Source organism: Triturus cristatus, chromosome 6 (assembly GCF_964204655.1).
Source record: "Triturus cristatus chromosome 6, aTriCri1.1, whole genome shotgun sequence".
NCBI classification, from domain to species: Eukaryota; Metazoa; Chordata; class Amphibia; order Caudata; family Salamandridae; genus Triturus; species Triturus cristatus.
The window spans coordinates 116,516,828-116,541,542 of record NC_140589.1 but is presented as its reverse complement, the minus strand read 5'-3'; the positions used below and the strand labels follow the sequence as shown (position 1 = coordinate 116,541,542).

The window sequence follows — 24,715 nt, the reverse complement described above, 5'->3', positions numbered from 1 at the left end:
ATAATGCTGAGAATTTCAGAAAGACGAGGCCAATAGACCCTCAGAAAAACGTGCAATTAGAAGCAGTTTAGCTCTTTGGTGCAACAAATTGACGTCCCTTGTGCCCAAAAGACTTGCACCCAAAAGACGTGCACCCTAACCACCCCTCAACCCATATTGAAACATCAGGGATTTATGTACGAAATCAGTCAGATACTTTGTGCTCTGGCGAACTGTACAGCTATCCAGACATGAATACCTTCATGGACCAATTTGGATGTGGAGTCATTCAATTCAAGAACAGTGACACATGTTGACCTCCATTTTGACACTGCAAAACCCTCTCAAATGAACAGCCTGGCCAAGAATGTCCATGGGAATTGTCAAAACCAGAGAATGATTTCTCCTCTATACACTTTAAGGACCACACTGCTGAAGATAGTCAGTGATTATTGAGCAGTATAGTGATCCTAATTTAACAACCCATATATCTGCACACTATCAGAAAGTTGAGAGCTCTTTCACACTAACAATTCAACGTTCTCACAGTCCCAAAAATAAAGATCTAAAAACAGCTGTAAATGCTGAAGAACTTAGAAGCAACATAAAAGACTATATTGAATGTCTGCTTGCACAGTCATTAAAAGGCTAAAAAATAGGTTCTTCAAAATAAGGCTTGTGCATACCTTGCTGCTGTGCGTGGTGAAATCCAGTAAGCAATCCAGATATTTTCCAAAGTTAGGGGGTGGTTCCACACAGCCTTCATTGTTCTGGAAATTGAGAGATTGAGCAAGCTTAACAAGATTTAACTTAAAGAGCTTCTAGTGCAACAGCATTTCAGTGGCCTTGACCACAATATGTAGAGCACAAGCTGTGAATAATAAATTCTTCGCTTCTAAGCTCCATTTAGTGAAAAAACTGATACGTGATGTAATTCACAGTACAAGTGTCAATCTACCCCTCTTGCCTCGAGTGAACTGTAGCTGATTATATATATACACACACACATATACATATATATATATACACACACACACACTCATACACATGTATATGTATGTTTAGATATACAGACATATATATCTTTATATAAATGAATATACACGTATATATTCACTCACAAAGAGTTAAAGAGAATTTGTGAAGTAATAGTTACAAAATAAAAGTTTGAATATGTATTGTTACATAATTATGTTGTGATTTAATGTGTGGATTATTTTTGGTATAAGTAAGAAGTGCCACATCATAAGCATTGCACATGGTATACGAGTTATGGTTTACATTGCAGTTGTGCAAGTTATGGATTGCACAGTTAACACTAACTTGTCAACTTCAGTGGCTCTTATGTTATGTAACCATGACTTCCCTTTAACTGAAGTTTTTAAAGTTGATAGCTGTAACATAACTTTAAATATAGCGTTTTTAGTGAACTTCTGTTTTTACTGATGACATACTGTATCTAACTTCTCTGACTTTATTCCCATCCCTCTTGCGCCCGGTCAGAGCTGGGGTTGGCTGCAAGTCTTAGATTATGGCCAGGCACTGCACCCAACCCGCTGTGGCGAGTGACAAATGCCTTTTTTTCCTCCTCTCTCTCCATCCTCCTCTATGCTTCTATCTTCAGGTACAGTCACTGAAACTGGAAGTCTGCACTCTCAAGGCCTGGTCTATCTCCCACTTTCACTCCTCCGCTCTTCTCAGTTCTTTTTTAACTTAGCAAACAGAATAGGACATCTTCATCCGTTCTCTTGTACAAAATCCATTGATCAACTAAGGCTCCCTCTTTTCTCCACAACTATGATAAAATGTGTGTTGAATGAGTGGCACTGTCAAAATAGCTGCTAATCTTTTCGGGGTGTGACAGAGAACAGAGTCATAATTGTGTACTAATAAGTGGACACCTCGGAGAATATTTGTCTTTATTCTTCTAACTTGCACATTGGTGGATTCGTTTATATATAGGTGATCCAGAATGAGAAAACTGTGTAATATTTATTTTGTTTCCGTTTTTATTTAACATTTTTATAACGCTACCAGGATCAGAGAGGTGTACAGGTGCTTTACAATAAAACAGAACTGATGAAGAGGTAAGTGCATCCCAACAAACAAGAGAAGTGTGAAAACACTTGAGATTAACAACGTTTTGAACCAGCTGTGAATTAGCACAAGGTAGCGATGAAACAATCCATCATTGCATGTACAGGAATTGTTTAAACAGATGGACTTTAAGCTGTTTCCTGAATGCTCTAAGTGGTGGTAATGTCCTCAAGTGTGCTGGTATAGTGTTCCAGGAAGAGGCAGTCACCCCGGAGAACGAATGAGGCTGTCATGAATTTAGGAATTTCCAGTACAAGAGAATCTTTACTTTTCAGGTTTTGGGTCCCCCATTAATGGTGCGGGGCTCAGACAGTTAAGGGGGAGTGTTATCATATATAGCTTTGTGAGTGAATGTGCAGAGTTTGAAAGTGATCCTGAATCCTGACTGGAATGGGACACCAATGACGGTTTCTCACGAAGGGTGCGATAGAGCCAAATTGTTTTGCTTTGTGAACTCATGTGGCAGCAGAGTGGAGGACAGCTTTAGAGGGGAGGAGGGGCTGCTTAAAATAAGATAATAGCACTCCTGTGAGGATAGCATTTCCAAAATTCAGCCTTACGATGACGAAAGCACGCATTACTGTTTTTAGAGGATCACCTGGAATAAGGTACTACGTTTTCTTTCTGCGATGGAGCTGGAAGTTTGCAGCTTGCACTACCTTATTTAAGTGTGGAATGAAGGATAAAGTTGCTATATAGTGAAACCAAATGATCTGGCTCCCAGATAGGAGATGGGGGAGGCAATTCAGGTTGAAGGAATTCAATATTGAAGAGTCCACTCGCTTTTGGATGTTAATAGCAACCTTGGCACTGTTGTTCTTGTAGGAGCCCCTGAAGTAACCTCTTGGAGAGGAGTGTTGACTTTGATTACGGTGGTAAGAGCTGGAGGTGTCCAAAGATGTGGTTTTAGAACCTCCATCTTAGTTGGAGCAGCAAAAGGAGCCACAGCGAGTAGGTGTTTGAAGGGCCCCTATTGCTTTCACATTCTCAATGTCTTTTTTAATTTTCTCTAAGGCCTGTTCAAGTTTAGGACCAAAAAGATGTAATTTGTCAAAGGGTACATTGAGGAGATTCTGCTGCACCTCTGGATTAAAACCGGAAATTCGAAGCAATCCGTGGCATCGAAGCACGATGCTGGTATGGATTACTCTGGCTGCAGTGTCAGCTGAGTCCAGGGCAAACTGTATGGAGGTACTGCATATTAGCTTGCCTTCTGAGACAAGTTCTTGTCCTCTCTTTCTATGCTCTTCTGGGAAATATTGGAGCAGGTCATCCATTTCATCCCAGTGAGCACGGTAATAGCGAGCAAGCAAGCCCATTGAGTTGGCAATACGCCAATGATTGGCAGATTGTGCTGCAACCCTTTTACCTGCTGCATTAATGTGCTTGCTCTCTTTGATAGGCTCCGCTAGCTAGCTTCTTAGTTTGCCCACTTGCGAGCAATGATAATCGTTAGAGTCCAGTGGTAATTGGCCATTAATATGTATGGGATTAGATGGGGAGGCCTTGTATTTTTTATCTAACCTGGGTGTTAAAACCCCAGCTCCAATAGGTCTTGGCATGCCTTTTAGCATTGCTAGATAATGAGTAGCTCTATGGGTAGATGAAAGGGTCTCAATAAGGAAATCCCCTTCTAAGGGTTTCATGTGGTGCTGTACATAGTGAAAGGCAGCAGCTCGTGCTATAGTGACTCTACTGCTTAATAACTGACCATTTTGTTTGTTTGTGTTCTGCAAATAAAAAACTGAAATTAAAAAAAAAAAAAAAAGGGCAGCAGCTCTACTGATTTAACTCTCGATATGCTCTTGGGTCATCAGGAGGAGAGGGACTGGTGGGATACAAGTCTGTGTGCCCTGGAGGGTCAATATCGTAGGCGTCCTAGACGTCGGGATCTGGTGGTGTTTCAAAGGTGTTGTGTCCTTCACAATGTCCACCTGTATCGCATTGTGGAGGCCCTTGAGGTAAGATATCTAGTGCATCTCCAACAGACTGGAGGAGAAAGGAAGTCTGGTGGTGGCCGAAGTTGTGGAGATGGCGGCGGAAGTGGAGGTAGGGAGGGTGGTGGAAGAGGCAAAGGGCTTGTGGCTTTCTCCAGTTTTTTCAGATTTTGTAATAGTAGTGGTGAGTCAAGAGCCTCTTGGAAAGATAGCTGTCTTTTCGGTGGTGTAGGTCAGAGCCGAAGGCTTCACAAGGTTACGGTTGGAAAGAGATTGGATGGGGATTCGTTTATGTCTTGCATCCAGCTTTTCCTGGAGTCTATGAAGAATGGGCTCAACTGGCTTTCTGGAATGTTATGTTATGTTATGTAGTTTTCTAACGCGCGCAGCTACTCCAAGGAGTGTCCCGGCGCGAGCACAGAGGGACTGAGATGCTCATCCGTACTAAACCAAGAGATGAGTTTGCCTTCTGAGACAAGTTCTTGTCCTCTCTTTCTATGCTCTTCTGGGAGATATTGGAGCAGGTCCTCCATCTCACCCCAATGAGCAATGGAGTTTGGAAGCAGGCTTCAAAGCTTTTGGATCCATCCCAGGTTTTGGATTCAGCACCAAAGTTCCACTCTGTGTCGTAGCTGTGGACACCAATGGTGGGTTTGATATCAGTGGTCCGCTTGGCACTGAGGTGGTCATGCCAAATGCTTTGGCTTGTGTTTTGGCACTGAGCTAGAGGGTGGGGAGTCCGAACCAGTCACTTGGTGCCGACCATGGGCAGAAGGCAGTGGTGGACTGAGGGACTCTTGCTCAACAGGGGCTTGGTGTCTCTTGGAGTGTTCGACACGGTGTTGAGGGAGTGTTCGACACGGGGGACAGTACTCACGGACTATTGAGCCGGTGTGACTTCCTCGACCTCAAGGTTGGAGCCAGAACAGACCTCATCCCAGAACGCCTCTTCTTCCCCAACCAATGGTTGTTCTTCGTTTTCTTAAACGTCCTCATAGCCTAAGATGTCCAGAGTTTCCTCGATCCTTCTCCGCAACATCTTGAGCCGACGTGCTCAACTGTCTCAAAGGGTTTTCAGGGAGCGGAAAGAGCGCCAGGCTTCGCCTCTCTGTGTTCTGGTGATAAACACAAATTACAGACTGGATGCAAGATGGTCCAGGGATATTTTGCGTGGCAGTGAGGGAAGTAACGGAAGGGCGTCCACTCCAGTACTAGCAGGACATTCTCTGGAGAACCCGATGGAGACTGAGAAAAAGGCCCCAAAGGGCGAGGCCCTATAGGGGCTGCAGTTGGAGCACGTCGACTCAACGAGTGATGTAGCTATACCTCGATAAACAGAATGGGAAACGCAATCAAAACAATACTGATAAGGATGAGTGTGCTGCACGAACCGAAAAGAGTATCATAACGGCCTTGAATCAGAATGCAGGCACACACGCCCGAACTTGATGGCGGAAAGAAAACAATCTAACAATGCCCATGTCCATTATCACCAGGGGGAGGAATCACTTAAACTTGTGACTCGAAAGACTTCTTTCAAGAAAAGCAACTTGCACACATCCGGACCCAACACTAGCTGGCAGTTGTATGGAAAACATGTGTATCCACAGCAACATTTGCCTCAAACTTCTGATTTCCTGGAATGAGAAGGAGAAAATGTCCTTAATCCAAGTTTGTAATCAAAAAAACAGTATCTAAGGATTGTAATATCTTGTAGACTGAATAATTTAAGTACAGCTGACTGTTGTCTGCATACTGAGGCCTCCTTCAGCAATAGTCCAAGATGTACCATGTAAATGTTAAACGAATTTGAGGAAAAAACTGATTCTTGTGGAAATCCACATGAGAAGTGTGCTGGTTCAGGTGTGTGTTCCCAAGTTTTTACCAGGAATTACCCGCTTCTCATGTAGGGTGAGAACCAATTTAGAACATTTCCTTTTTAAGACTATTGTGTATTCTAGGGTTGTATAAGTCTACTGTGATCTATTGTGGCAAATGCTGCATTTAAGTCATTAAGTATAATTAGGCAGGTCCCTAACTGTAATACTTATCGAGGATGTGATACAGTACTTTCAAGGTAGTGGTTTCAATGCTAAAACATACCCCAAGTCTAGAATAAAGACTAGCGAGCCGACTTGTCTTGTTTATTTGATAGGTAAGTTGGTCTGCTGCAATTCTTTTTTATGACATTCCCAAGCTAAAGGAGCAAGTAAACTGCTAGAAAGGTAGCAATGTTGATGGATTCAAGACATGTTTTGTTGAGGATTGTGTGACTGGACTGATTTTCAGTGATGAGGGAAAGGTTCCTTGAGAGAATTATGTGGTTAGTACCTTACTCCATGACACCTGGAAAAGGTGGAAAATCTTATTTGCTATTGAGGGTTTCTGGTGACATCATAAACCATTAGTCCTAAGTCTGAACGGCTATTGTCACAGGAACCCAGAGTTGGCAATACAGAAAAACATCACATCTTAACTGTTATGTATTTTATATATTTATTTTGAGGACGTTAGCTAGAAGCCTCCTTCTGCAAAGCACAGGTAATATGGGCACAGATTAGAATGCCTAGATTGTATCTTGTAAGAATAAGCTAGGGAAGAAACTGGACAATGGTGAGGGTCAGAGGATCAATGTAATTCGGTGGCTATGTAGGATTAAGGACTTCCTGAATTTGCCAAATAATTGGTAGATTCACTAAAAGGTTGTTTTTAGCTACAATTGATAAATATTACTGCCAGAAAATGTGCAGCACAATTTTTCATTTTTGGTGTAAAATTTAGATAACATTGCTTCATAGTTGGGTCCACCACCTCTTAAGGATTAGAGCCCCGTGTTGGGATGGGAATGTTCCCTGCATGGTATGCATTCATGTTCTTCTGCACTGAGTGCCCAACTGCGAATATCTGGTATCCTGGTTTTCGTTTCTGGCCCTGGCACTGCGCTAATCTAGCGTGTGCGCAAAGGCCTAGGCCTGTTTCTTGCCATTAGTGAGGTCATAGACCTGTCCTTTGATCTGGACAGACACACAAACATATCATTGCAGACAACAAACTAATATCCTTGAAATGGGTTTAGTACAGTGGTTCCCAAACTTTTCACTCCTGAGGACCCCCATTGAGTCACTACTGGAATCCGGGGACCCCCAAGCAATTTGTATGATTTAAATCTCAAACAAAACTGTAACTCGAAGAAAACAAACACACACGTGTGCACATCAAACAAAGACTAGACTTGAATTACTATAAAGTTTAGTATTTTTACATTAAAAAATATTTCAAAAATTGAAAAATCCTATTGGGAAGGTTGGTGCTGTATCTTGCAATTAACTTTTCATTGTTTGGTTTTATTTTGCAGCCCGAGGCTCCTGCTCCTGCCAAAGCTGGACTGGAAACCTAATGCTGCTCTGGCTAATGTTGTCAGACCAGTCCCCGTACAGCGCACACCAAGTGCAGCGAGCGAGCCTGACCACTATAAAGGGGGCTTCGGGGAGCTCTCCCCAAACGAAAATATGTGGGAACATGGTGCATATTACAACACATTTGTCATTTTATATATTAAATTGTATTAGCTTTTAAAGCATAGTAAACAATGACCTTACTATGCACCAGGATACAACAATATTTTGTCAATCTTCAGTGATTGACAATCTTCAATGATTCCCTGACTACTACCTTCCAACAGTGCCTCTCATCTCTCCACTGACCCTCTGTCACATGTATTTAGGCTGTCCGGTTTTAGGTTTAAACCTATAATAACTGATAAAACCCCACTGAAAGAGGAATAGCCCTCACCAGTGAAAACATATAAACACTGAAAAAACCCCTGCACAACCAGAAACTAAATGCAATTCAAAGAAAGGAAAAAGAGAGTGAAAGAGTCATTTTCTTTCTTCCTTAAGGGCCCAATACAATGTAACTTTGTTATACAAGCTAGCAGTAAGAAAGTCTGGGCTAGCATTATTCTGCTTGAGTTTTATTGTTTAGGGATGCCACTAAAATATTGTTTTGTGGTCTTTGGTCTAAAGATGCAGGATTTAGAAGCTTGTTTTAGGGCTTGTTTAATTATTGTATAAACTGTAGAGAATCAGGAAATATCTAAATAATATTTGATATTTTGGCTGCGTTTGGCTCTTTCACTGATAGGTGAAATAGCTAGTTTCACAAGAATCTCTCCTAATATGTGTCATCACATTTACCCAAAGAGAATGGGTAAAAACCCTTAATACATCAGCTCCCACTTTCTAGTGAGTCAGTATTGATAGTAGGCGAATTGTCAACACCTCAGTCTTTAACCCCTTCCATGCTGCGCAGATTCCGCCGCTGTGCTGACGGAATCTTGCGCGGGCGTGGTCATGACGGAACGGTTCCGTCATGAGCACAGCTCAACCGTGGCTCATGACGGAACCGTTCCGTCATGAGCACCGAAGGGGTTAAAAATTCAATGCAAGGTATAGTGACAAGTATATGTTAAAAGAGTGCTATCACCAAGCATCTGGGAAAGTGGTTAAAACATGACACAAGACTTTTAGAAAACATGGCCACTGTGTCACTTGGAATGCTCTGCAAAAAAGGTTCTTTCCAAGTTCAACAAAGATTGGAGTGATATTGTTTGTTTTTGCACTGATTCAGCTACGTATATGAAAATGTTTTGTGATGACCTGTCAAAATTGATACCTGAGCTGAAGTGCTTCCCTGTAAGAGATCCTTGCCACTTGTTCGATGGTATGCTGAGAGCATCTTTACAATCTTCAGAGTTAATGAAGAATGCTATTGACTTTTTAGTCCATTCTGGTGCACTGTTTTCTTATGCACAAGAACTAAAACGTAAATATTTATCATGTTGTGCTTTGTGTGTCATCAAAGAAAGAGTCATTCCAACTGTGTCCCTTAGCTGATGGTTCTCAGTCCAAGGGGCTATGAATGCTATATTATCCATGTGGAAACTGTTTACAGAATGTTTGCTGAGTGAGGATGCTAAAGGCAAGAAATGTGAGGATCTTTGGTCACATATTGATAGTGATGTGAAAAAGTACACTATACTGCATCCTTAGATTTTTACAGGAAAACATAACTGCTGTAGTGAACATAATAAAAAAAACTAAAGTCGGAAAACACCCTTGTCTGCCAAGTGTTCAGCATAATTGGTGTAGATGTGAAACATCTCCTTGAGAGTTGGCTGGGCGACACCTTTAGTGACTTTGCACTGCAACATGTTCCGTGTTAGAGTGCTTGCCGCTTGGTAAGCAAAGCAATAGTGAAGAGAAATTCAGGAACTTTTATTTTACAATGTATGAGAAATTACTTGCAATGATGCATAGAAATGTCCCTTCACCACCAATGGCATTGGAAGTCAATGAAACCTCACTGTGGTACCGCTTCGATAACTCTGATGACATAAGCGCCCAGATCAGCGCAAATGTTGCAGAACCTGCCCTGAGAATCGCAATCTTCATGTGAACCAGTATTGGCATGGAAAGCTATGTCAGTGGCCAGAGTTAACAAATTGTGTACTGGCTGTTTTGGTGTTGCCCATCTCAAGTACCAATGTTGAGAGGGCCTTTTCACAGAAGTTTACATGGGAAGGAAAGATCGAGCATACATGACCAAAGACTCACTGAAGAAGTATTGTATGGTGTACTACAATAAGTTTAATTTTCAAAAATCTGTTTGGACCGCATATACACTATACTTACACTGTCTATATACCATGCTCTATCAGTGCAGAAAGCAAGCAATAATAAAAGCAAAACATTCTATAAAAACCGGAAAAACACTGTTTCTGTAGTTTTTAATGGCGCGACAATGTGAAACCACTGATAACCACTGTTTTTTTGAGGTATTGAAATCACTTGAAAACACTGAAAAAACCCCACCAGAATTTACCAAAAATAGAAACTGAAAACAGGAAAGCCTACATGTATTTAATTTGTTTTATAGCACCTCTCATACCACTAAAGGTGTCAGAGCACTTTTACATCACACACTTAGAGACAAGGGATCATATACGTCTACATGGCACCGCTCTCCAACATCGTCCGATCACACAACCTCAACATCATCTCTTACGCCGACGACACCCAGCTGATGCTCCCTCTCACCAAGGACCCTGTCACTGCCAAAACCAACCTCCATGAAGAAATGAAGGCCGTCGCCGAATAGGTGATGATCAGCCGCCTGAAACTGAACTCTGACAAGACCGAGGTCCTCATCCTCTGCTCCACCCCCTCTGCCCGGGAGGACTACTTGTGGCCGACTTCACTGGGAGCCGCACCGATACTCGGACCACGCATGCCACCTGGGGTTCATCCTGAACTCATCACTCTCAATGACCCAGCAAGTCAACGCCGTCTCCTCCTCCTGCTTCAACACCCTCCGCATGCTTCGCAAGATCTACAGATGGATCCCCTCCAAAACCAGGAGGACAGTCACACAGGCCCTCGTCAGCAGTAGACTGGACTACGGCAACGCCCTCTACGCTGGAACCACGGCCAAACTTCAGAAAAGACTACAACGCATACAGAACGCCTCCGCATGACTTGTCCTCGACATCCCCTGCCGCCCCACATCACAGCTCACCTGAGACCTGCACTGGCTCCCAATCAACAAGAGGATCACCTTCAAGCTCCTCACCCACGCTCACAAAGCACTCCACGACACCGGACCAGTATACCTCAACAACCGTCTCATCTTCTACACCCCGAACCGCCAGCTTCGCTCCTCTGACCGTGCCCTCGCCAACGTCCCACGCATCCACAGGTCGACCACCGGCGGCAGATCTTTCTCCTACCTCGCTGCCAAGACATGGAACACCCTCCCCACCAACCTGCGGCAGACTCAGGACCTGCTGACCTTCAGGAGACGACTCAAGACCTGGCTGTTCGAGCAGTAGCTGCACCCCCTCCTCTCCCCTCAGCGCCTTGAGACCGTCACGGGTGAGTAGTGCGCTCTACAAATGATTGATTGCTTGTAAATCAGTGAATAGAAAATGTTACATAAGGCAAAGGGGACTACAAGGTGTAGGATTCACATGTCATCAATACTAGTAGGCATTTTTTAAGAGTGCTTGGTCTGGAGAAGCACATACTCAGGATTCTGAACATAACCCAGGGTTAGCACTGACTTTAATAATGATTTATTTCTACCCAAACAAACCTTTTTAGCAGCATCGGGATAATGAAAGACTGGGAAAAAACATAACTTACTAACTCGTACCATGCAGTTTGAATGCAGCTCTTTGATGGCAGTTCATAGCTCACTGCGCTAGACTACGATTGGAATTTGTGAACTGCACAATAACAAAAGAATCTCTGTGGCAAAAGCAGGAACCCAATGAGCTATGCACAAAACAAAATGCAGCTTTTTAAAAAATGCGTGGTAGACATTCTTTACAGTAGTCATATTAACCACCAGCACTTCCTAAGATGAGTCAAAGCTGCCACTGGACAAAACCTCCATCTCTCTGCAGCAGGTATATTAATCACCCAAGTTATCTTGACACTTTTATTGCTGCCCAAAAACTGCTGATTATACACAGAACTTTTCAGTGCTTTTAAAACTGCTGCCTGCGGACCCCCTAGGAATGTGTCACGGACCCCTGGGGGTCCGCGGACCCCAGTTTGGCAACCACTGGTTTAGTATATAAAGTGGTGGTGGCAGCGAACAATGTTTTGTGAATCCATAGTTGTGGCCGGACCTTTTTTATCTGAAGTGGAGGACTACTCGCCCATTTGTGTAAAGCTTCACTTGCGCTTATCCGACTACAAGGGCTAACATCCCAAGTGTACATGTTACATGGCTGCTTATGCAACCTGAGTGATATATCCATGGCGTGTGTGAGTGAGCCACAGTAATGGGGGCCTGTGGGATTTATTTTTGCACTAGATGGTGAGCTTGTTGTCCCTGACAGTGGAAGTGCATTCCTGACATTCCCGAATCTAGAAGGAGGAGGTCTAAACATTAAAGTGCAAGGAGAGGACCCAAGGCTTCTATAGAATCTCAGTTTCTCCTTTCGCTGAGCCAGGACAGTTTTCACCAGACTTTCAGGCTTCAGCCAGTAGCGGTACATTCTGTCCATTTCCTTTCACCTGTCTTTTTTTTAAAAAAGGGTTGTTTTACAGTTTTGTAGTCACTGTTATTTCTAGTGGTTATATTTCTATTTAAAAGTAGCTTCTTTTTTTAAACTAAAAACTAAATAGCCAAACATTGGCAAATATAGCCTTTCAACGGCTGCTTTGTTTTCTTTCTAAAAAACATGATTATATATATTGTTATTTATATTTAGTAAAGACTGCTCTTGGATCCCAGGTATTGACAGGAAAATTCAGTGCCTATGACTATAAGGAAGCTTGACCTAGAAGAGAATCATGGGATCTTTGACATAAAGATGAAACAAGATCCACCAAAATGCAGTGGGTACATAAACGTATTGTTAGGTGCGAACTATGGACAAGTACCACAGCCTTACACTTGACACATACAGGCAACCTCATAATACTACAATCCTTCATGTGCAGGTTGACAGACCCTTTCAGGGTAAACCTGAACTCTAAACCTTCAGAACTTGAGCAGAACCTAATCTTGAATGATGGTACGGCATACTGGAACATCACAACATGAATAAACAAAAATAATCAAAGATGAGAACTACCATCACATGGCAGAGCTGCTCGCCTAAAACGGACAACAGCTCGCATCGTATTTTCATGAAGAAATAACGCTTGTCTGTCAGAACTTCCCCAGCAGCCAATCTAATGGAAAAGGAAAGAAAAAACATATTGTAAGACTACAGTAGCAAAAAATCATCAAGAGGTAGGAATGAGTAGAATGGCTATACAGTACGTGAACCCAATATTTAGGTACTTAAAAATCAAACATTCAACAGTTAAATTCAGCTTTAACTATTTTCAATGGCTTCATAACTACACATACCATGACCCATCACACACATCCCTCTGATCAGTGAGAAAGTGCGTTACTCCTAGGAAAACTATAAAAGATTCCTATACATTTTAACTCCCAATCTCACCTCTCTGTCCCTCCTTCCTCCCATTCAGGGACTCAAGATAAGCGCTCTGATACCCCTTGGGTCGTGCCAGCGCTATATAAAACTTCTAAAATAAAATAAAAACAAGCCAATGGCAAATATGGGCGGAGAGTGGGCGGGGCTTCTAGTCCCTACTCCACTATAACAAGTCTCGCAGAGCAGCGCATGCGCGCTGGCTCTAGGCTCGACCTAAAAAGCATGCGGCAAAAGCAGCGCTTACCACTCCAAGGGTCTGCCTCTTTACCTACGTGGTGCAATAGCACAGGTCAGCGAGAGACACTGACTAGTGGTATCCAACCCTTGAGGAAAGTGTGACTACAGGGGGATGCTCCCGCTTGCACTCCAGTTTGAGCAACTTTATCGATGAAACTTGTAACACAAGTGAGTGTCTACACAGAAAGTGACAAGCAAGGTCATTGTATATAGAAACACTTATCTTGTCAAAACACACATATTCCCTTGAAGATTCAGATAGTTACCAAAAAAAGGACTTGTATTAAATGGGATCATTAGTCCTGAGGAAGGCCAAACGACCCATTATGGGCAATAGTAGTGGCCGAAAAATGTCGACATAGAAGCAGTATAGGAGAGGAAAGGGGTCCTAACTTCCCCTAGACCATTTCTGATTTTTTAACATTTAATCCTATCCAGGGAACCCAGGAATAAAAATATGGAAAGGTATCTCTGAAATAGTTTTACACTTACACAATCACCGTCTTTTTGTATGTAACTTACTGCGCAGATCACAACACATTTATGTTTGTTATGTCCTCGCCTCCCTTTGCTCCATCCCAGGCGTTGGTCTGCGCAGGGAATTTGTAGCAGCCCTATGATGAAGCATGCCACTGTTTAGTGGGTGAGGGCAGTCTTTCAATAAACCCTCTGTTTTCCCAGTGAAGGATGGTATCTTGGCCACCCTCATCTCCCTCGTTTTCCTTGTTTTGTGGCCATAGTGTAAACTACATGGTGCAACGCCAGGGACTGCATATTGCAGATGCAGTGTCTCCCGGCTTGTTAAGTTCTGTTGAGAGTGTTCAGTCGTTGCGTCCTCGTGCTCAACAGAACTAGGGCGCGGTCAAAAACCAAGATGGAGGTCGGTAATCACATGCTGTATTTCATTTCTATATAATGGGTCGACATCTTTTGAAGTTTTGAAAACAGTAGTCTTCAATAATCAATTGGCCTGGCAACTAAGGAATTTAACCAATTGCAATACACAAATAGTGGTGCATTTAATAACGTGTCCCCGTAACGTACTTTATGTAGGGATGACAACCAGAAAGATGAAAACCAGGATCTGCGAGCATCACATCAATTTCAGATGTGGACATGCAACCACAAAGATGATGACCCATTATATATAAATGAAACACACAGTGCATGATTACCAATTGGTCATTCTTAAGCACATAAATGACATGGTGAACTCTGAACAAAGATTATTTGAACGAGACAGCGATGGGACTTTAAACTTAAAACACACGTCGAGGGCCTGAACGATAATATCCCGTGGAGCCAGTTCATTAGCTGAAACCGGGCGTAAGAAAACACATGTCACTCACTTCAGAGGACTACTCAGTTTAGTTATATTATTAATCTGTGTAAGCCAACAAAATACAAAAATAATCATATCCATCAGGAAAAGGGTGCTTAGAATCAAAGCCTTCAATCATGCCCCTGTCCTTGTATCCCCGTGCTGTGCTTCTAGACAGTTTATATACACACCGTCAAATATATTTTGTGTTTTAAAAAACATCCCTATATCACTTCCTCCAATATACAAGAAAAATATGTATGTTTTTGGATCAAACACGGTCAGGTATCCAGAATAGGTCTTTCTGCTTTTAATCCTGTACTCGAATGGAACCGAGTGGATGTTTCATTTCTAACCACCATCTTGGTTTTTGACTGTGGTCTAGTTCTCTTAAGCGTGAAGATGCAACGTCCAAACACTCTCAATAGAACTAACCAAACCAGGAGACACCGCGTTGGCAATATGCGAGTCCCGGCAGTGCACCATGTAGGTAACAAGGCAGAGCCTTGGAGTGGTAGGCGCGGCTATTGCCTCTTGCTTTTTCTTAATTTCTCGCTACCTGTAATCATGGCATTTGCCAATTGCTTTTTCTGTCTTTTCTCGCTAACGGTGAGTGCAAACAGAACTTACTACTAAAAAATATCTAGTAAGGATTACAGAAACTTCTTTCCCCCACCGCATTGCTCTCCGCAGAGTGTGACTACAGGCTATCCTCTACCCCAGAGGAACCATGATGCAATACTGAAGCATCTTGTATGTATGTGATGTATTTTTATCGTATTACATGTGTGTTTTTATTGTATTATATGTGTGCCTTTGACAATTTACCCAGAGACCACAGTTTGTTTGATTCGAATAGTTTGATTTGAACACTAGATGTGCCCACCCACAATGTTTTTATCTCACACTTTTCTTCACTAGAAGGTGCTCACAATGACGAAATTGCAGTGAAGGAAAGAATTTGTATACGGCCACAGGACTGTAAAGTTTACCTCTCCATTAATATCTCCACAGATCTACAGACAGTGATCACCTAATAGGTGGTAAATATATATTTACAAAGCAAAAACCAAAGGAAATGATGGACGGAGTGTTGAACATTGCAAGCACTCACCCCCAGTCAACTGATCTGGGTTTAATCCATCACCGTTCTTTAGCCCACTCTGCCACCCCAGTTCAGACATGGCCATATGCAAATCAGTCTGACCCTGTGCCTCATGGGAACAGTCCAGCCCGAACTGCCAAGCCATGTCTTCCCTGGACCGGAAGCAAGCTTCCTAGGACCGGTTTCTGGCATTTCAGCCGTCTTCAGCCAGGCTTGCTTGAATCCAGTGGCAAAGTGAGCAAGGGACTCACGTCTGAGCATACCCTGCCAACTTATGGCGAACAAAGCAAAAACCAAAGGAAATGATGGACGGAGTGTTGAACATTGCAAGCACTCATCCCCAGTCAACTGATCTGGGTTTAATCCATCACCGTTCTTTAGCCCACTCTGCCACCCCAGTTCAGACATGGCCATATGCAAATCAGTCTGACCCTGTGCCTCATGGGAACAGTCCAGCCCGAACTGCCAAGCCATGTCTTCCCTGGACCGGAAACAAGCTTCCTAGGACCGGTTTCTGGCATTTCAGCCGTCTTAAGCCAGTGCAGGTCTCAGGTGAGCTGTGATGTGGGGCGGCAGGGGATGTCGAGGACAAGTCATGCGGAGGCGTTCAGCATGCGTTGTAGTCTTTTCTGAAGTTTGGCCGTGGTTCCAGCGTAGAGGGCGTTGCCGTAGTCCAGTCTACTGCTGACGAGGGCCTGTGTGACTGTCCTCCTGGTTTTGGAGGGGATCCATCTGTAGATCTTGCGAAGCATGCGGAGGGTGTTGAAGCAGGAGGAGGAGACGGCGTTGACTTGCTGGGTCATTGAGAGTGATGAGTTCAGGATGAACCCCAGGTGGCATGCGTGGTCAGAGTATCGGTGCGGCTCCCAGTGAAGTCGGCCACAAGGAGTCCTCCTGGGCAGAGGGTGTGGAGCAGAGGATGAGGACCTCGGTCTTTTCAGAGTTCATCACCCATTCGGCGACGGCCTTCATTTCTTCATGGAGGTTGGTTTTGGTGGTGGCAGGGTCCTTGGTGAGGGAGAGGATCAGCTGGGTGTTGTCGGCGTAAGAGATGATTTTGAGGTTGTGTGATCGGACGATGTTGGAGAGCGGTGCCATGTAGACGTATATGATTCCTTGTCTCTAAGCGTGTGATGTATAAGTGCTCTGACACCTATAGTGGTATGAGAGGTGCTATAAAACAAATTAAATACATGTGACAGAGGGGCAATGGAGAGATGAGAGGCACTGTTGGAAGGTAGTAGTCAGGGAATCATTGAAGATTGTCAATCACTGAAGATTGACAAAATATTGTTGTATCCTGGTGCATAGTAAGGTCATTGTTTACTATGCTTTAGAAGCTAATACAATTTAATATATAATGACAAATGTGTTGTAATATGCACCATTTTCCCACATATTTTCGTGGGGGAGAGCTCCCCGAAGCCCCCTTTATAGTGGTCAGGCTCGCTCGCTGCACTTGGTGTGCGCTGCCGGGGACTGGTCTGACAACATTAGCCAGAGCAGCATTAGGTTTCCAGTCCAGCTTTGGCAGGAGCAGGAGCCTCGGGCTGCAAAATAAAACCAAACAATGAAAAGTTAATTGCAAGATACAGCACCAACCTTCCCATTAGGATTTTTCAATTTTTGAAATATTTTTTAATGTAAAAATACTAAACTTTATAGTAATTCAAGTCTAGTCTTTGTTTGTTGTGCACACGTGTGTGTTTGTTTTCTTCGAATTACAGTTTTGTTTGAGATTTAAATCATACAAATTGCTTGGGGGTCCCCGGATTCCAGTAGTGACTCAATGGGGGTCCTCAGGAGTGAAAAGTTTGGGAACCACTGATCTAGAAGAAGAGGAAGAATCAAAATGTTGCTTGATGTCTTGAGTTTCTGGAGAGTGCAGTAGATGAAGGGAATTCGAAACTACTCTGTGCAGCCTAACAGTACTCCCAGAGATGTTCTACCTAGTTATAGCAGATTTGAAAAGTGACAAAGGGAATGAGACTACATCCCTGTGGGAAGCTGGACTTCTTTTGCAGATGTCCCCCCACTTTTTGTCTCCATTTGAACTTCTAGAAGCTGGTTTTTCGACTCTGATAGTGCTCTGAATGCTGCTAACCAGGCTCCCACTGCATATGCGTGAAATGGCACAATCTCTTCTAAAAACACGATATTGAACACTCCCTGTGTGCAATGCCAATGACGGCATGTACTGTATGTAAGTCATCTCTTTAGCAGGCCGTAAGAGCCCTAAGGCAGGGTGCATTATATTTAGGGCTCCCGGTTTTATGGTATTTATGTTTTTGCCATTTCCGTTGGTATTTATCCATATTTATTTTTTGCTAATTTTATCTGTATTTATCCATATTTATTTTGGGCTTTATGGAAAAATTAAGCTGAAATTCGTAAATTTCCACATTTATTTAACCAATAAATATGCGCTCATGCTTGAATGTCTGCCAGATTTCAGTGCTGTGAACACCCACAGAAGATAAATCAGTGCACTTATATGAAAATATGCAAATTTCAGTATTGTGCAGATCTACTGCTTCTAAACCCTCTTTACTAAAATTCCTTTTTTTTTAACCCCCTTATCTATCAATCCACACATCTATTGGCCTGGCAGTCATGGCAGACAGTATTGAGAATTATTCAAAAAGCAACCCAATTTCTGTTTTTATCCACATTTAAAAATAAATACAGACCAGAAAATGAATGTTTCCTTTCTGTATTTATCTGTGAAAATCAGTAAAAATGGAACACACAGAGCCTTAATTATATTATATGTGAAGACATACCTGTGCATGAGCAGATATGCCCCTGTGATGTCTGGATCCATTGCCATGACATTTCAAGTGTTCAGGAAGCCATCTTAACTAAACTTAACTATATATGTTCGGGGAACTGGCCATTATGAGTAACCCAGCTACATAATGGCTTCACTGAAAATAATGGTGTTTGGTATCAAACACCTCATCTTCACAAATCCATACTGATGCCAGTATCGGATTTGATCTCACATGCACCCATTGGGCACATTAGAGGTGCCCTCTGAATTCTGAATCCTACTAGTGTCTTAGTGTGGTGGCTGACTGTATCGTCCAGTTTCTGACCCCCTGCAGTTGAGGGGCCGCGCTCTCAGAGGTCAAAAACAACGCCTGCTCCGGAGGAAGGAGTTCACACCTCCTCCAGCAGGACAGCTAGTGTTTTAGCATATCAAGGCCAGAGGCTTTCCAGCCTCTACCACCTTCAATATACAACCACGGCTTCCCCTAGACCTGGGAGATGCCAACCCCTACCCTGAGGCCCATTTGGCACCTGACAAGCGGAAAAATTAGCTGGTCAGAAGGCGCATTCACCCGTATGCTAGTCACACCTCTAAGGTGGGCCACCTGAAGTAAATAACAAAAGAATACTATCTAGTTTTTAGTAGAACTAGGAACCCTGGGTCAGATTTACTCCCACTTTCCCCAGGAATTGGTCATTTAGGGGGTGTAGACACCCCAGGGGTATGTTTCCAATTGGCTACTACTTTACACTCTCCTTAACACCCCTAAATTCAGTATTTAGGTGCCACCCTGACACCAGAAACTCAGATTCGACTTCCTGGGAACTGAAGAGCAGTAACAGCGAGAACTGACCAACTGACCACAAACTTGGCGAAAAAACCCAACTGCTGGAACCTCGACAGTTGCATAGACTTGGCCATCCAAAAGCTGTGACCCTCTCCAACGTTTGTAGGAATACCCAGCGCTTCAACAACCAGATAGCAGCTCCCTTGGGGTAGAGGAGTCATCCCCCTGCAGCTGCAGGCACCAAAAAGCATCTGCCCAGTCCACAGAGGTGCTGGCCATTGGGCCCACCCAGGGAGCAGCACTCCAGAAAGAGGTCTTCATTGCTCTGGGAGACCAGAACAGTCTCCCTGCCACGTTTGGAGACACCAGGACCACCATGAGCCACCCAGCACCAATACCCTGGGTACCGGAGCATTCGCAGCAACCAAGGCTTGTTGGCTGACCAGTCCGGACACCACTGACGCCGGCACCGACCTACTGACAAGGGACTTCAGGATCCATTAGGGCTTTATCAAGAGATGCCCTACTGCCCTGTTTCCTTCCGGTCTCCAGGTCACTCAAGAACTGTGAGAGCCTCTAACTGCTGCAACCCGCCAGACAAAACTCCTCTGCACCCAAGCTCCCCTGCCCGGGTCATATGAAACCGACTATGTCCCTGAGCTCCAGAGACTCTCACAAGCCATGTCCCCCACTGGGTTCTGCCAGACTTGTCCCCAAATCACCACTGGCAGCCTTTTTCTGTTACAGGTTTTTCTATTGACTTTAAAGAGTAGCGTTTGAGGTTACCATTGCGACAAGTATCTCTTCACCAGGGCAGGTAAATTTGAGTGGCTGGTGGATCTTTGGACCTTTGCCCCTAGGCACCTTAAGTCCAGAAGAGCCAGCTGAGAATTGTGTGCTGGAGTGCCTATGCAGTGAATGTTTCTCCCATAGGATAACGTTACCGCGTTCGGTGCTCATGCCTCAAATCTGACAGCTGCGATCTTCTACTGTTTTACCAGTAAAAATCTATAAAGTATAACAACTATTTATCTGATTCCAATGACCTGGGTGTCTAAAATTATATAAAAATATGTGTTATTTTTCTAAATTGGTCTGAAGTTTCTTTTTGAGTGCGTGTCTCATTTATTGAGAGTGTACAACAAATGCTTAACACTACCCTCTAGTAAGCCTAAACTTCTTGCCCACAATCCCACAAAGAGAGCATTTGGGATTATTAATTTAAGCCATGTAAACCAATACGGATCGGCTGGAGTTTCCGCATAATGTATCTCATTTTGTTGTACTACATAGAAAGCCAGCTTCCTACAGTCCCTACCAGTGCAGTCAAATAAAATATTGCAGCACTGTTGTCTTTAATGGCAAGAATGGTTTTCCATTTTAGCAGAAGGAAGGAAGTACTTGAAACATAGTTAAATGATATTGCGCTCCAAGTAGGTGATATGACACCATCAATCATGTACATATCAAAGGCTCTGTGAGAAAGTGCCCTCTTTCTGCATGGTATTCCCCCCACTCTTTGCTGAATTGCTGATGTTCTTTGACTGAGTGTGTCCTTGGCTCCTGCTAATCAGGTACTCCGGGCCTATGCTCCTTCCCTAAAATTGCACTGAAGCCTAAACCCAATTGGCATCTCTGGAAACATGTCAGCCCCTGGTAAATGGTACGACAGGTACCCAGGGCACTGTGACCAGAGAAGGCCTCTAAGGGCTGAAGCACTTATTGTGCCACCCTTAGAGGTCCTGTACCCTGACACTCACACACTGCCTTTGCAGGCTGCGTCTCTTGGTGCAGATCAAAGTGAAGAGTGGACATGGCACACATCCCTGTGTGCCATGCCCACAAAACCACTGCCCTGGCATAGATCAGTCATCCCTCTACCAGGGTGCACTATGCCAGTGGTTACGGTACAGGTGCATGAGCCCTGTACCCCTACAGTACCCAAGTCCATTCTTGGGCATTGTAAGTGCAGTGCTGCCATTAGGAGTAGATGGTGCTGGGAGTTTGTCATTACGAACTCCTCAACACCATAATGGCTCCACTGAAAACTGTGAAGTTTGGTATCAAACTTCTCAGCACTTTAAACCCACACTGATGCCAGTGTGGGATTTAATGTAAAATGCACAACAGAGGGCACCCTGAAATTCGACCAACTTCTAGTGACTCGACTGAGTGGCTGCTTAGGCTGCCACCAACCGACATGTTTCTGGACCCCTGGGTCGAGAGCCTGCTGCTCTCGGGGACCTGAAACAATGCACATCCTGGGACGAGGTGCCAAGCCTCCTCCCCCAGGATGGGCAGGGTTCACGAAGGGGAAGCTTCAAAGGCATGCTGCCTTTGGGAGCCTCCCCAGACCATTTTCCCACGGGAGGGTGGTAAGATAGGGGGTGTACCCACCCCAGGGAAGAGACCCATTGGTCTCTGCCCTTTACCTACCTGTAACGCCCCTAAATCTAGTATTTAGGGGGCACCCTGAAGAACAAGTTACTTACCTTCGGTAACGATGTATCTGTAAGAAACATTAGTTAGTTAGATTCCTCACCTTAGAATATCCCCAGGCGTCAGACTGGATCCGGAAAGATTTTTGTAGCAATACCCCTTGCGCGTCGCTAGGCGTCGTCTGCGGCTCCGCGTCAGTCGTTGGCGTCGTGCGCCGTAATGACGTCGGAGTACCTGGACGCCGCCCTCGCGCGCTGACGTTGGTTCTTATACATAGCTTTCCGCGCCAGTAACGCTGAGCCATGCAAGAGACCGACACTGGTGCCAAAAAATCTAGGGCCCTGAAAGGGAGAACCTTAACCCTAGATGTCGGTTCGCAGAACGGGGAGGCTGGGTGGGTCGGTGAGGAATCTAACTAACTAATGTTTCTTACAGATACATCGTTACCGAAGTTAAGTAACTTGTTCATCTGAAAGAAACACGTTAGATTCCTCACCTTAGAATAGATACCCCAGCAATACCAACCCCGGTGGTGGGTCTGCGAACCAAGATCACACCAGAAAGTCCTGGAGAACAGAACAAAGGGGCCATCTCTCCGGACTTGGCTGTCCAGGCAATAGTGCCTGGCGAACGTGTGCAGTGAAGCCCACATCGCCGCCTGACAGATGTCCTGCAAGGGGACTCCCCGTCCCAGGGCAGTCGTCGCCGCAGTGGCCCGGGTGGAATGGGCTCGCAGCCCAACAGGAGGGACCTTTTTCGTCAAAGAATAGCAGAGTTTAATACACAACACGACCCACCGCGACATGGTCCGCTTGTGCACAGCTTTACCCTTCTTCGCACCTACATATCCAACAAAAAGTTGGTCGTCCACCCGGAACTGGCTTGTGCGGGCCAAATAAAATGACAGCGCACGTTTTGGGTCCAGACGGTGGAGCCTCTCTTCATCTTTTGAAGGATGCGGAGGCGGAAAGAAGGTGGTCAGCGTGACAGATTGCCCGATGTGAAAGGGAGTCACGACTTTAGGAAGGAAAGAAGGACGGGTCCGGAGGACAACCTTATCCGGATGAACCGAAAGGAAGGGAGGCTTAGCTGACAGAGCCTGGAGCTCACTCACCCGCCTAGCGGAGGTGATAGCCACCAGGAAGGCAGTTTTCAGAGTCAGTAGACGAAGTGGACAGTTGTGAAGGGGCTCAAAGGGAGCGCACATCAGAAAAGTAAGAACAAGGTTCAAGTCCCACTGAGGCATTACGAAGGGAACAGGAGGGAACATATGAGTAGTGCCCTTGAGAAAACGGGAGACAACAGGGGACTTGAAAAGAGAAGGCAAATCAGGAAGCCTCAAGAAAGCAGAGATTGCAGCAAGATAACCCTTCAAGGTGCCCAGGGCAGAGCCCTGCTGGGCCAAAGAAAGAAGAAAGAGGAGAACCTCAGAAAGAGGGGCAGAAAGGGAATCCACAGCCTTTGCTGTGCACCATGCCACAAATTTGTTCCACCGGCAGGCGTATACCGTCTTTGTGGAGGGACGCCTGGCTGCCAGAATGACATCACAGACTTCAGGAGGCAAGTCAAATGGCATCAACTGCCGCCGCTCAATCTCCACGCATGGAGGTGGAGGCTGGACAGGTTCGGGTGGAGGACCGTCCCCTGTTGCTGCTACCGAAGGTCCTCCTGAAGAGGCAGTCGTATCGGAGGATCGATGGACATACTGAGTAGCTCGGGATACCAGTACCTTCGTGCCTAATCCGGAGCCACCAAGATGACTTGGGCCCGGTCGCGCCTGATCTTCTTCAGCACTCTGGGCAGAAGTGGTATAGGCGGAAAGGCATACAACAGACCGCAACTCCACTCGCGACGAAAAGCGTCTCTGAGCGAGTGCCGCCTTGGAAATTCCAACGCGCAGAACTGCTGACATTGCGCGTTCTCTTCGGTGGCGAATAGATCTAACCAAGGCTCTCCCCATTGCAGAAAGAGACCTTGCGCCACGTCAGAGTTCAGACGCCATTCGTGATCCATCATGCACCGGCGGCTGAGTTCGTCTGCTCTGGCTTTCAGAGAGCCCGCCAGATGTTGAACCACCAGGGTGATGCCCTGATGTTCCAGCCATGTCCAGAGGCGCAGAGCCTCCTGACAAAGGGTCCACGACCCCACGCCGACTTGTTTGTTGCAATACCACATGGCGGTGGTGTTGTCCGTGAACACATGCACGACACGTCCCCAGACACCGGACAGAGGGAAGGAAGGCTTTCAGTGCAAGTCGGATCGCCCTCAGCTCCAATAGGTTAATATGGAGGCGAGTCTCCGCCGGAGACCAGAGTCCTCTGATCTCCGCCTCTCCCATATGGCCCCCCCCATCCCAGGAGGGACGCATCCGTCACTACGACATGCTCCGGTTGGGGTAGGGAGAGGGATCTGCCACTGACCCAATCGCGATTCGTGAGCCACCACTGCAGCTGGTGCGCAGTGCCCTCCGAGATCAGGACATGGTCGGACAGGTTGCCGCGATGCTGGGCCCACTGAAACTTCAGGTCCCACTGCAGAGCCCGCATCCGCCACCTGGCGTGAGGTACCAACAGGATGCAGGAGGCCATCAGCCGCAGAAGCCGCAGCACCAACCTGACCAAAACCCAGGACAAAGGCCGGAAGATGGAAATCAGGGCCTGAATGTCCCGGACCCGCTGTTCCGGCGGATAGACCCGGAACTGCGCCGAATCGAGAACCGCTCCGATGAAAAGGAGCTTCTGGGAGGGACTCAGGTGCGACTTCGGCACATTGATGGAGAACCCCAGCGAGTGCAGGAGGTCGGCCGTAGTCTGGAGGTGGGAGACGACTTGCTGGGGCGAGCCCGCCTTCAACAGCCAGTCGTCGAGATAGGGGAAGACTGGAACCCCCAATCTGCGCAGATGAGCTGCGACCACCGCCATCACTTTTGTGAACACCCGAGGGGCACTGGTGAGGCCGAAGGGGAGCAAGGTGAACTGAAAGTGCTCCTGACCCACCGTGAACCGCAGGTAACGCCGGTGG

General features: G+C 45.3%; 1 protein-coding gene across 5 annotated transcripts in view; it reads right to left on the bottom strand.

The window, feature by feature from the left end:
* Positions 1–24,715, bottom strand: part of LOC146816482 (exportin-5-like) — a 1,867,381-nt gene that overhangs the window by 1,672,724 nt on the left and 169,942 nt on the right. For all 5 annotated transcript variants that reach the window (XM_085610326.1, XM_085610327.1, XM_085610328.1 and 2 more), the window contains exons 9-10: positions 12,661–12,760; positions 666–749 (exon numbers count right to left, since the gene is read on the bottom strand). In XM_085610326.1, the coding sequence (XP_085466452.1) occupies positions 666–749; positions 12,661–12,760 (184 nt within the window). The remainder of the gene's footprint in view (positions 1–665; positions 750–12,660; positions 12,761–24,715) is intronic.